Source organism: Zea mays, chromosome 9, assembly GCF_902167145.1.
Source record: "Zea mays cultivar B73 chromosome 9, Zm-B73-REFERENCE-NAM-5.0, whole genome shotgun sequence".
In the NCBI taxonomy this organism is placed as follows: domain Eukaryota; kingdom Viridiplantae; phylum Streptophyta; class Magnoliopsida; order Poales; family Poaceae; genus Zea; species Zea mays.
In genome coordinates this window covers 144,403,252-144,416,821 of record NC_050104.1, presented here as the reverse complement: position 1 = coordinate 144,416,821, position 13,570 = coordinate 144,403,252, and the positions used below count along the sequence as shown (strand labels likewise).

The 13,570-nt window shown below is 45.7% G+C and overlaps 1 protein-coding gene across 4 annotated transcripts; it reads left to right on the top strand.

Annotated features, from left to right (window-relative positions):
- The first annotated feature begins 3,839 nt into the window (after positions 1-3,839).
- On the top strand, positions 3,840-11,760 carry LOC100273905 (uncharacterized). 4 transcript variants are annotated; one of them, XR_004852431.1, is made up of 13 exons: positions 3,877-4,156; positions 4,410-4,471; positions 4,868-4,960; positions 5,594-5,794; positions 5,889-5,972; positions 6,147-6,242; positions 6,328-6,405; positions 6,531-6,620; positions 6,709-6,773; positions 6,904-6,985; positions 7,050-7,132; positions 7,986-10,246; positions 11,147-11,760. XR_004852431.1 is itself a non-coding variant. In XM_008660069.4 (12 exons), exons 1-11 carry the CDS (start codon positions 4,036-4,038, stop codon positions 7,107-7,109), a joined length of 1,032 nt encoding a protein of 343 aa, XP_008658291.1. In that variant the 5' UTR covers positions 3,840-4,035; the 3' UTR covers positions 7,110-7,132; positions 11,147-11,760. The 4 variants fall into 4 exon arrangements, 2 of the variants coding, with proteins under 2 accessions (XP_008658291.1, NP_001141769.1); XR_002264745.2 differs by having other exon boundaries at positions 3,917-4,303; XM_008660069.4 differs by lacking the exon at positions 7,986-10,246 and having other exon boundaries at positions 3,840-4,156.
- The last annotated feature ends 1,810 nt before the right edge of the window (positions 11,761-13,570 follow it).

Below are 13,570 nucleotides of genomic sequence, written 5' to 3'. Positions count from 1 at the left end.
GTCAACTCTGAGCACGGCCGGACCGTCCGCACACAATCGCGGACCGTCCGGCCCTCCGTCAGACCATACGACACCCTACGCCGGACAGTCCGGAATCACACAGAGCCCACCGCAAGGGTCGCAGGCGTTGCCCAACGCGGCCGGAGAGTCCGGAAATAGTACCGGACCGTCCGGTCCACTCACAGACCGTCCGACTGCACAGGTCGTACCATCCGGAGCACTTGAAATCACCCGTGATCCCCCTATTGCGGAAGGCCAGTATAAAGATAGTCGGCCACCCAAGCCCCAAGAACCAAAAAAGTCACACGTCCCTGAGCTTGTTTGGCCCACTAAGGCCAAACCTTCTGTTCGCTCTCACCCGCACTCGACACAAAAGGAAAAGGTTAAGTTCACATTTAATATTACTAAATGCGATAAAATATTTGATGAGTTGCTTAAACATGGTAATATTAAATTGTCACATATAATTCCTCCGGTTGAACAATTAAAAGGGCGTGTTTATTGCAAATGGAATGGCTCCTTTCTCCATAACACCAATGATTGTGTTGTCTTCCGTCGGCAAATACAATCGGCTATAAAAGAAGGCCGGTTGAGGTTTCAAAAAGAGGTGAAAATTGACAGGCCACCTGTTCTTGTCACCACATTAGAGCCAACGAGCAAAAAGGCCATAATTCGGCCTTGTGAGGCCGATAAAAGTAAAAATAAAAATATCGTCATTGGTGATCCTCGCACACCAAATATGTCACGCAGAATGGTTACTCTGAAGACTCCGGACAAAAGAAAGACCGGAGGCACTGGGGGGCAAGCACGATCGGACACCCGATCACGGTCACCTGTCCTGCGTACGCCGGACGATCCGGGTACTAAGGCCGAACAGTCCGAGACAGGCGCGGACAGTCCGGCTATGATGGTCGGACGGTCCGCAGATGGTCAGAAGCAGCAACCTGAGACCATTGGACCACAACGTTCCAACACAAGTGTTAGCAAACAAAACACTACTAAGACGTCTGGACGACTCAGTAGAGTCGGCCCTACTTTTGGTCAGTTGCTTGCCAAATATATGAAGAAGGCCGTTCCACACAACCGGCCAATAAAACAAACGAAGTCAAAAGGGCGACCTGTGCGAAAGCAAAAGCCGACTAAACGGACCCAAAGGGTAGCACAACCAAGATCGCCTTGTCATCCTCCTCCAGGGATAGCATGGTGCGTCCCGTTCTATCCATCGCCGATGTGTTGTCCTGCTCATGTGTGGGGTGGTACGACGATGAATTCGTATCACTGGCCCAATCCGTTTGCTTATTTGGGCTGGGGGGCACCACAAGTTTTTGCCTATTAACAGGTTGATCAGGTAGACATGGCCGAAGAGGATGCGATCCGAAACGACCTCTGTGCATTAAAGTCCCATCAAGTATTTATATTATCTGATCGCAAGAGCCGATGACTTGCATCGAGCTGAGTCCTTACTTCGGGAACAAAACCTCATGAGGTCAATTGTTTCCGAAGTTTTCGCTGATGCTTTTGGTTCGCCAAGCTCCACCAAAAGGCAGGGGGGCATATGTTGGACACCAAAATGAGCGGACGGTCCGACCCATGGGCCCGGACGGTCCGTGTGTCCCGAGATTAGATTAACTCGGATGTTTATCCTTATCTCGTGTGTGGTTATCTATCTAATCACGTGGGAGTTTGTTGGCTATCTCTTAGGAAAAGGTCCAGACCTCCTCCCCTATAAATATAAAGGGGTACGACCGATTGAGAACCCCCGAACACATTCCAATCGAACCAATTACCTTACTTACTTTTCCTGCCCTAGGAGTAGATGTAGCATAGTTCTAGTTGTAGCCTTCCGCATATCCACCTCCACCCCTAGTCGACTCTACGTCGTCTAGATCCGTCTTGGGTGGCCTGCCGAACCCAAGACGACCCTAGGATCTCACCACTCCCGGGGGGCAAGATCTAGTTGTTCATCCAAGACCTCTTCCTCGATTTGATCTCTTAATTCCTAGGCGACTCCACGTCGTCTGGGGACGCCCCGGGTGACCTGTCGACCCGGAGCACCTTAAGATCTTTTTCCCCCAGGGGACGAGATCTAGATTCCAGCAAGGAGGAGGAAGACGACCCTGTCGCCAGGTCGCGGACCGTCCGGCCCAGAGCTGCGGACCGTCCGGTGTGATGCAGGGAAGACACTGCTCCTGCGCCCAGGTCGCGGACCGTCCGGCCCAAGGTCGCGGACCGTCCGCGCCGTCGCAGAGGGCACTACCAGGCGATCAGGCGACCTATCGCAGGCCGCCACTACTGTTCATCTTGCGGAGCTGAACCCAAGGTGCCAAGTACCGCCAAGCGGTTCATTATTGTGTTTGGTGACCAAAAGGGCACCAACACTTACTATATTGTGATTTATGGTATTCCCTATATAATTTGGCATCCCTTGTTCCTTCTCTAGATTCTAGGCAGTGGAATATAAAAAAAAATGTGGGACAACTTGTTGAGCATGCAAAGACATGTGTCTTAAGTAGAAAGAATTATGTATACTATGCTAGAGACTCGAGAAATGTGGGTGCAATATTCAATAACATCTACGAGTTCACTGGTTTGATTGCCGATGATCAGTACATTTCAGCTGAAAATCTCACACATGACATTGGCCATCGGCGACTATATTAATCCGGGGATAGTTGTAGAATACAGACCCAAATTAGACTACCCAAGGAGCGAGGGCATCCGCCTATGTTTGAACAGTTCTGTTGTGGCATGCTATGTTTTTGCCAAATAAATTGATTGAACCTCCATGCCCCATGCTGAATTTGCTTCTCACAGAGCTATTTTAGTAAATTTCTCATGTTTGTTGCAAAACCTTTAGTCTTTCTTATCAAACTAGATTGTGTTATTTAGGGAGCTTGCACAACGATTAGTTGGAAGGAACCTAGAAAGAAGGTAATCAGACCTTTGGAATTGGAATTTTGGTCTCCCTTGCAATTATTTTTGTTTTTGTTCGAAAACTGAACTGCTGAATCAGTTCGGTTGACAACCGTGTCGAATGAACTCAAAATCTGTTTTTTTGTTAAATGCAAAAATGTTTGTGGATGTTGTCCACTCTTGCACGACTAGGTATTATAACCATGAAAACAACACATAAGGCTATCTCTAGCAGCTTACTTATTCTCATGCTCATATTTAAATTCCACTTTCTGAATCTATTCTCGTACTCATATTTAAACTTTATTTTGTAAATAGTGCAGTCTATAGTGTAAATCAGTGTTTTGGGTGATCATATAATATGATCTGTTAGACACGATACAAGTAACTCTTGGTCGATTGGGTATTGTAACTCGACCGCTTTGCTAGCGGCGGCGCGAGCACGCCTAGGTGCAGCGGTAGCACTGCCTGCGGACAACTATGCATTCTCCGACTCCATGGTAGCAGGGGATTGGAAACTGGAAAAACTGTATTTATATCCACCGGAAAGACTGTATTTATATCCGCAGTCAGCAAGTGCATGCTAATATGTTCAGTTCTGTTGTATTCTACTTATGTAAACTTGCCAGCTACTATTGTACTCCCTCCGTTTCTTTTTATTTGTCGCTGGATAGTGCAATTTTACACTATCCAGCGACAAATAAAAAGAAACGGAGGGAGTATATAAGAAGTATATTGGATGTACGCACTATATATTGTTTGTACGATATACTTGCATTCATCTCTATTTCACTACCTCTCGCGCTTCTATTCATGCTTTTTCAGATATACCAATGAACATAAAACAAATAAATATAAAAACACTAACATTATTATCAAATATTTTATATGCCGTTGCAGCGCACATATAATTGACTAGTAAAAAATGAAGAGCGAGATGCTCTAACGAGGATTATTCAGTTAGGGCTTTACTCCCAACTTAGATATACATGACACATAACGGTTAGAGCTTCACTCCCATCTTACATATACATGGATCTCGTCTCGTGTGAACTGCTGCGGATCAGTCGGGGGCCATAAGACCCTTGCGCGCTGCGCAGCGGTGGGCGGTGGCCGGTGGCAATGGCGCCCACGACTTGCCTCCGGATCCCCTTCCTCCCCGCCCGAGGCCGCTCCGCTAACGTCAACGCCCCTCCGTCCTGGCTCCCCCGCCGCCTTTCTCTCAAATCCAGCGCGACCAACGGTGACAATTCCCTCCCCAATCCCATCTCCACCTCTCCCACCTCGCCGCCTTGGTTAACGGTGGTGGACGTTAACGGGTTGCGTCGCCCGCCCGCGCCTGTTTCCGCCCCTACCATCCCCGGCGACCGCGGTCCCCGGTGGCTGCCTCGTAAGTCGCGCAGGGGCGGCGACCCTTGCGTTATCTAATTTCGGGTTTGATTATTCACCTGGTGCTAACTGTGCTCCGTGCTCGTGTGTGTGTTTGCTATGTTCAGGGCCGTTCACTAGCGCGGACGTCATGGGGGCGGATTGGAAGGGGCTCAAGGTTGCTTACCAGGTAGATGCTCGACGAAACGCGTCTCACGGGTGTTGTCATGGGGCGTAGCCGGATTTTTTTATATAGAGGAGTTCATAAACAATATTTAATAGATTATATGTAGTACACACGAGTGTCTGATTTCTGTTTAAATTTAACTTAATAGACTACATGTTTTTATCAAGCGCACAAACAAAGAAATAACTAATATTTACTGAATCATTGTTTTTTATATACTTAACTACTTAAAAATTAGTGGTAATTAGTATGTATCTATATGTTTGTACAAACCTTAGGGGGGCCAGGGCCCCTGCCAGCCCCCCTTGTCTACGCCATTGGTCTCAGTTTCCTTGCGGCTGTGCTTGTGTTGTGTGTTTGGGACAATTTTATGACAGTTTGGTTATGGTGTTTATTCAGGGTTGCGCTGGGGCGTACAGCGAAGCGGCAGCAAAGAAGGCATACCCAAATTGTGAGGCTGTGCCCTGTGAGCACTTTGACACTGCATTTCAGGTAGCTAAGGGTATTGCCTGTTCAGCACACCCTAGTTACTTTACTAGACTCATGTTGTGATTTTGGAAGGATATCAAATTGTAAATGGTTAAATGTTTTGTTTTATGAAATCTGTTGAGAAGTACCAACACTGAACTGTCCTGGGTCCATATTGCTTTTGTTTAACACACTAATCTGTAGAAATAATAAAACACTAGCACATAATATGGACAAAATATTTCTTTGTTAAAACCGTGCTGTGTTAGGAAAAACAAGTTCTATCCAGCAAATGTTCATAGCATTTTTGGGTGGGTGGGGGTGATTGTTCATTCGGAATTAACTGTACTTGCAGAAATGTCAAAATATCAGATATCTGCTCTTGTGTAGTTGTGCTCTTTGAGAATTGAGATAGATTAGGCTAATTTACTTGCCATGTCAGTTTTCTGAAATATTTTTTTGACTATAAGTGAAGCACCTCTTTTTTACTATCGGGTAGTAGTAGGGTAATATTTTTCCTTGAAAACAAAGGTGTGTTTGGTACAATTGCATCAGTAGAAAAGAACAGTAGGTTGATAATAATATGTAACATAATCCTTTTTTCTTCTAAAACATAATCGATGTGGCATTATTTTATCTCATGTTCACCTTTGACAGGCTGTTCAAAACTGGGTAGTTGATAGGGCAGTGCTGCCACTTGAGAATTCATTGGGAGGTAGCATACATCGGAACTATGATCTATTGGTTCAGCATAGTTTGCACATTGTCGGAGAAGTTCGCCTTGAGGTTCACCATTGCTTGTTAGCCAATCCTGGTGTGAAGATTGAAAATCTGAAAAGTGTTATGAGCCATCCCCAGGTGAACTGCTCGGTTGATCTGTCTTTAGTACTCTCATTACTGTTAGTTTTCGTCTAAGGTAATCTTGCAACTATATCATTTTTTTAATTGATAGGCTCTTGCGCAATGTGAACACACATTAACAGGACTAGGAATTGAACATAGAGAGGCTGTTGACGACACTGCTGGTGCAGCAAAGGTAGGATGAGGTTTTTTTGTTCAATTAGAGCATTCACCTTCTAATTTAGCTCTTTTTCTTCGCTCTGTTAGCAACTCTTTTTTTTGTTATTTTTGGATAGGTTGTGATTTCAGTTACCCATTATGTTAACTCTCTGTTTTTAATCATAGCAATAGCATGACTTCTGTTCCCTAGATTGTTGCAGAACATATGGTCCAGGATACTGGTGCTATTGCTAGTTCATTGGCTGCTAAACTCTATGGATTGGATGTTCTTGCTGAGAATATTCAGGTACAGTGAGTTAATGCTAAAATAGTAAAATAAGATAAAATGTTCTGTTATTTGTTCTGAACATTAGTCTGTCAAATTTCTTTAGGATGGCAAAAATAATGTCACCCGTTTTATGATGCTAGCTCGAAAACCCAACATTCTTCGCAATGATAGACCATTTAAGGTACCCATCTTTGTGCAAATTATTTTCCATTGTCACACCTTGTCCTCATTGTGCAACTTTCTTCCATTGTCACACCTTGTCCTCATCGTTACCACAACTGATCAGTTGTATGGTCAATTTGTCAGACAAGCATAGTCTTTTCACTAGAAGAAGGACATGGACAACTCTTTAGGGCGCTTGGTGTATTCGCACAGAGGAAAATCAACCTCACAAAGGTCTACCGAACAACTTTGTCTTGTCAGTTCCGTGCATTCTGTAGAAATGATCCGTTATCTGTGCTTTGTTTTTTGAATGGATGCGCAGATCGAAAGTCGTCCACACAAGGAGAGGCCTCTTCGAGTATCTGATGACTGTTCCTCACTCTTAAAGTCAGATGCTAAACCTGTGGCCTTCTAAGTTATTCAATTTCCCTTCCCGCAGTTTTAAATTAATATGAGCATTACTATGCTGTTCAAGTGTTTATATCTTCCCAACCCATTCAATTCTGTCTTGCACCAGGAATTTTGATTACCTCTTTTACGTTGACCTTGAAGCATCAATGGCTGATCCAAAGATTCAGAATGCTCTTGGAAATCTGAAGGTGCTTTTTCTTTATTAGTATAATCTGGTGAATGTAAACTGTGCTAATGTTGCTTTTATTTCAGGAGTTTGCAACCTTTTTAAGAGTCCTCGGAAGCTATCCTACAAATGTGAATGAACCTTAGAAAACACTGCAGATTACATGATGGTGAGTAATGAATATTTTTTCCCGAATGCGCAGGGGAGCTGCACATCTTTATATATTAGAGAGAGAAGAGTCTTACAAGAGATGGAATCTGCTAGGCAGGATCCCAACATCCACACACGGACATGCTAACTTGTCCAGGAAGCTTCTCTGCACCATACTGATGAAAGGAATCTCCATAAAAAACTACCCGGTTCCTTTGCAGCCATAAACACCATGCTCCTAGAATGATAGCACTGTTAAGGCCCTTCCTATCTTTGTGAACCCTATTGCACACACCTCTCCACTACTCTGCAAATGAGGTTTCATCAGTGCCAGGAGTTAGGTGACCTAAACCAAAGGGAGACAAGATGTCGTGCCAGAACTGTCAGGGCAAGAACACAAGTAGTCAAGAGGTCATGGACTGTGTTTTTTTAATCACAAAGGGGGCAAACTTCTAGATAAGACATGCCTCTCTTCTCTAACCTACTACCTGTCCAACACTTATCTCTCATGGCCAGCCATAAGAAAGTCTTGCATTGGGGGGGGGGGGGCAAGTTTTCTACAATCTTTTCCACGACTCAAAAGTAATGGAACCTGTGAATAAGGCCTTGTAGCAGGACCTAGAAGAAAAGCGACCAAATGCCTCAGGGCTCCGCACATGTTGATCATCCTCTTGAGTCAGTACCACCTCTCCTAAAGTATCTCATAGGAGAAGGTACTGCTGGATTCCTGTCTGGGAGAGGGGTGACTTAGGCCCTGTTTGTTTCGGCTTTTGGTCGTCAGAATCAGCTTCTAGCAACAAAACGCTTCGCTACTCACTCCGTTTATATGAGAATCGCTTCTGTGTAAATCGCTCAAATCAATGTGAATGCAGAATCTGCCGTGTCGTCACGACGGGAGGAACCCGCCGCTTCCTAAGACCGTGTCCAGCAGTTCACCCATATGGTCGCTCAAAACACCGTTTCGCATTATAAACTGCACTGTTCGCATAGTGGAGGTTGAATATGTAAGCTGCTGGAGAAAGCCTAAAGCCTAAACCATGCATACTACTTTATCTTCATTCGCACGCAAGCTCCGCGATAGCCAAATTATTGTGGTAGTTGGATTATCCAGGAATCCAGATTCTCAGAAAAGCTCTTCAGAGAAAGCTATCCCAAACAGGTCCTTAATCTCTCTAACCCACACTTTGTTTCAATAGCTTGGGCCACTGTTTTAGAAGAGCCTTTTTGTCCACCTTAGGGATCACATCTTTTTTCTCGAAAACTGTTGGGACAGGAAACTGCGGGCCCAAACACTTGAACGCGGTGAGACAGGTGGCACGACAAAACAGTGAGCTGGGAGCGTGTAATGTCTTGTCAAGTGTGTCCTGTGCCGGGGTCGGTGGACGGGGGTATTTATATGGGTAGCCTGGGTCAGTGGACCTAAGTACGATAATACCCCCGGCTAAATGATTTATCTCTCATATCTCAGCTGCTAGATGCTTTTTGGTCATGCCTCTGGACTACGGACTATTTTCAGTAAAAGCTCGATGACTCCCCTTAATTGTACTGATGCTGATTCGCTTCTCCTTTCTGGGCTCATCGATTGCGAGATCAAGGGCTTTCCTTGCAAATACCTTGGAGTACCTCTCACAATTCAGAAATCGACAAAGGCTGATCTGCTGCCATTGATAGATAAAATAGCAGCTAGCCTCCCAATTTGGAAGGTTTCTGTGTTGAGCCGAGCTGGGTGTCTGGTTGTGGTCCGTGCTGTCTTCACTGCCATTCCTATCCACCATATGATGGCTATGGATCTCCCTAAGTGAGTCATTAGAGCAATTGTTAAACTTCGATGGGGATTCTTAGGGGCAGGCCGCCAAAATGCTAATGGAGGTAATTGCCTTGTCTCTTGGGAAAAGGTTCAGACGCCGTTACAGTATGGTGGTCTTGGGATACTCAACCTTGAATCAATGGGATGGGCCTTGCGCATCCATTGGTTGTGGCTACAAAAAACGGATTCTTCTCGACCTTGGGAAGGGCTGCCTTTTCAGGTACCCCGTAATGCCCATGCTCTCTTTGATGTTGCCCTGGAGACCAAGGTTGGGGATGGTGAGGCCACTAAATTCTGGACAGATTGTTGCCTGCACGGTTGCCCTGTAGGTGAGCTGGCCCCTAATCTCTTTCAGGTAATTCCTAAACGAGCAAGGAGACAACGCACTGTTTCTCAAGCGTTGGGCTGCAGGTCTTGGACTGCTGATATCCAGGGTGCCCTCACTGTGCCTCACTGTACAGGTGCTTGTCGAATACTTGAAGCTCTGGGAAGTAGTTGATGATTTTACCTTGCAGCCGGCTGTTTCAGATCAGCACATATGGAAGCTAACAAATCCAGGGCTGTACACTTTTAAATCTGCTTACAACGCCTTCTTTGTGGGTTCAGTTAAGTTTGCACCTTGGAAAAGGATTTGGAAAACTTGGGTCTCTCTTTGATGCAAGTTCTTCATTTGGTTAGCAATCAAGAACAGGTGTTGGACAGAAGATAACCTGTCAAAACATGGGCTGCTGCACCACCGTCTTTGCCTCCTTTGTGATCAAGATGTGGAGAATATACAACACAAATGGAAAAATAAACAGAATAACTGTGTGGCACTGTTTTTAATCGAGATTCGGTCTAGACTACTTTGGCTGGCCTGCCAATTCTTTTCTCTCCCCCGCAAGCGCATTAGGCCGAAACTTGGGCTGGGCTGGGCCATGAAAGCCTCCTTTGCCTGGGCTGAAATGGCTCCAATCTCCCTACGCTCTCGGATCGGAATCGGACGGTCATCCCTCACTGGTATTCGTCCTGGCTAGGTATAAAACATGTTATTTTTGGTCGAGGGAAACCCTAAAACATTTTCTTTTTGCCCTGCGTGGCGTTCTCCACTCTCCTCTCCCTCTCCCGAGCACCTCTCCTTCCTCCACTTTCTCCCCAACTCCGGTGAGCGAGAGTGTGGTCACGACACAATCATGGCGCTGCCCGTGGGGCCAATCGTCGGTGCGCGAGCTCCCCTTCGGGGTGAGCATGTCACCGTCGAGCGACCTCTTGGCGGTGCCCTAGTGTCCTGTGCGTGGCGTTATGTACCGGTGGCTGCGTTGTTTCTACCCAGTCGTCTGCAAACAAGTAAGCTCTTACCCTTTCCCCTTTTTCCTGTTTGTGTGCTCGTGGTATAGGGTTACGGTTGGGGTTCTGGGAAAAAACAGTGATGGTTCTCTCTTCACTGTCTTCCTCTCGTTTTCTAATGGATGAATGTGAGGCTTTTGGAGGATTTGTTCGGGTTCACCCCTAAAACGATGGTTTAGACACATCAAGGGTTAAGGTTCGGGCACCAACCTCGCTTTGGTACCATTGTTGGATCATTATAAGATCTTGTACATAAAATCTAGCTACTAGATACCTAAGAACTCATAGGTATACATTCGGGGTTGGATGCTGACACCATTAGGGTGATGTAGCTTCTCTCTGAGGCGTCGAGGTAGGGTGGTGGTCTTTTTCTTCACTAACCGCGTAGGAGATAGATCGAGACTTGCTAGAGGTGTACGAGAGAGGAGGCTATGGTGAACCTATCTGTTAATATACGCAGGTGTGAAAGTTGGAGTCCAGATCGATCTCTTGACCAAACCGGATGAGATCAACCTAAGGGCCTGTTCGCTTCTCCCGGAATGAACCAGGATTCGTTCCAGCTCATCAAAATTTATATAAATTAGAGAAGTAATCCGGCTAGGAACTATTCCAGAGCTTCAATCCGTGAGAACCGAACAGGGCCTAAGGGCCTGTTCGTTTACTCCGGAACGGTTCCATTGCAACCGTTCCGGTTGGAATGATATGTTTATTTGTACTAGTATTGATTAGTTGGAATAGTTCCTAGCCACAATCCGACCCAACCGAACAGGGCCTAATAGATAGTTCTAGAAAATTATAGATATGGAAAGGTGTATGACATGCTACTAAATTTTCTTTTAAACAAATACTTCTATTTATTTCTCAAGGATCTAATTGATCCTCAAATGTCTTTTGATCTAGGATTAGCAGGAATGGACGAAATGGTTTGAGTTGGTTCTCTGAGCAGGTTGACAAGTGAGGACCTCTATGAAGCTGATGCTAACATTTACAGAGCAAAAGGATCTATATTAGAGCAGTATAGAAGGGTGGATGTGAGGCTTACATTGGTTGTGAGCTTGAAAGGGAATTTGTTGTTTGGCTGGTGAGGTTCTTTTGACTTCTGATGCAACGAGGATAGCTGAAATAGCAATCTTCTTCAATGTCTTATTATGCGGGAGCTTGAAAATACTTCAATTTATAAGTTTATAGGTTTTCATGTTGGAGCATCTTTGTCATGGTAGCATGTAGGTTGCTAAAATAGTCAGTGGAATAATGAGACAATGTCTAAGAACACTTGTCTTTTTTTTAGGACAGTATAATAAGAACTGACGTTTCCATGTCCATATGGACGTTCCACAAAAATCTTATTTGCTGTCATGATGGGCTCTATTCATCTGGTGGTGGCCAAACCTCTGCCAAACTTTACTTCTGTAGGAGAAAATAATTTGTTGCTCCTTGTACTTTTCTATTGATGAAACGGAATTTGGTGCCCCTTGTTTGCCTTGATCTGTGCCAGGTCAAATTGGGCTGTTCAAGTTGCCGAGTACCTGACTACAGCTTAGCAGCTGCTACTTCTGTACTGTAACTAGTAGTATATTACCAAGTGTTGGCGCAGAGAATATTCCTCCGGAGCCTTTTTTTTTCTCTGGAAGAAACATTCGACCGTACCACATGTCCTCGGCTCCTCGCTTAGTATATTGTTATGCTCCTGCCCACGATCTACCATGTGCTTCAGGCCCCGGTTGATTCTGCCGTGGAATCCTTCGTTACTTTTACACGAGGTCAAAGAATATGTCAGGACCTACCGGTTTGCCAATTACTGTATTGTAGTGTCGTTCCATCACGAGGCATCAGATCAGAGACCCGAAGTTTGGAGTTTGGAAGAAGCTGAGTCAAAGGGGGCTGGTACACATGGCCTGATGACGTGTTTAGGTTTCTTTAGATCTTTGAAGAAATGGTCTCCCTTGCATTGACGGCTTCCCGTTTGCGTACAGTTCGTCCTCTCTTTCCCTGCTGGTTATCGTACGATGAAAGCATGTATTTTATGAGGTGGATGTGGATCCGAGCCTGGAGCTGACCCCATCCACACATAAAGGCGATGAGTAGGATGAAGCGTTCCTCCGGAATTGGGACTTGGGAGCACCCGGAATATGCCGTCTCCGCTCAGCACAGTCACCCGGGCCACTTCTCACTTGAGCTTTATCGCTTTTTACGATGCTGAAATCTAACTGGCCTTTACCCATAATTTCTTCCTATTTCACCTTCTCGTGCACAGTTGCAACAACGAATGAGCCAGCCTACCACCACAGTCCACACTCCACAGGTCAAGGTCAGTATAGTAGTAAGCAGAACGGCCGCGGACACGTCAGCAAGTCACTGTTGAGTGTTAACTCGAATGACAGGAATGAGATGGGTTGGTGGCAGCGAGACACCTTCCTGGCTTCCTCCAGATGGCAAGCACGCGGAACCCGAGCGACGCGCCACGGGCTCACGTCGCCGTGGGGTCGGGTCGTATTCGGCGTAGAGTTTTGTCAAGCACTCGAGCTGCTTTGGCGCGTTGCTCTGCTCGTGCGGGATCAGGCGACCGTATCCGTGTCACCGAACCACCGGACCGGGTCGGCACTCGGCAGGGCACGAACTAGGCAAGTTGTTGGTCTTGAGCAAATCGTAGCCGTCGCAGCAGCCGACGCACCTCGCAGCTCCGCTATTGTAGCTATTTTTTTTTAGCTGTAGAAAGACCCGATCAGCGGGGGTGCGGAGCTGGGTTAGGTCCGTGAGCGGTGAGCCGGTGCTGTCATGCTCGGCCGCCGAACGAATTTCCATGTCGTTGCACGCCTCCTCGCCAAACTTCTGACTTCTGACCAAACGCACCCGTAGATCTTGTAGTCTTTGCAGCTCGTTAGGATTAATGATCGCTACGAGTAGGAGGCTACTGGTTTTAAAATTTTGTATGCTCGTACTTATCTTAGTAAGAGCTAGTTTGGGAACACCGTTTTCCCAAGGGATTCCAATTTTCCCAAGGGAAAATGAACTAATTTCCCTTGGGAAAATGGAAATCTCTTGGGAAAACGGTGTTCCCAAACTAGCCCTAAGTAACTATTTTTTTCCCCACAGCAAAGCTTCAACACACGAATTTGAGGTGGGCTTTACACAGAAGAAAGGGAGGATGGTTCATGATATGTTTGAATTGATTTCCAGTCTCACTACTATGTAGCTCCAAACTAGTAGTAGAGCGTCTTATAGTCTCCATCTATTTGGTTGACAAATTTCATGCATAGTTTGGAAATAAAATCCTTGCTCATCTATCTATAAGGGCAAGGGTACGGTTACATTTGCAAATGTGAA

Coding starts and splice junctions, on each gene's coding strand:
- LOC100273905 (NM_001148297.1), top strand. CDS start 4,036: ATGGCGCCCACGACTTGCCTCCGGATCCCCTTCCTCCCCGCCCGAGGC. Junction 6,406..6,530: donor GCAATGATAGACCATTTAAG/GTACCCATCTTT, acceptor TCAATTTGTCAG/ACAAGCATAGTCTTTTCACT. Junction 6,774..6,903: donor GACTGTTCCTCACTCTTAAA/GTCAGATGCTAA, acceptor GTCTTGCACCAG/GAATTTTGATTACCTCTTTT.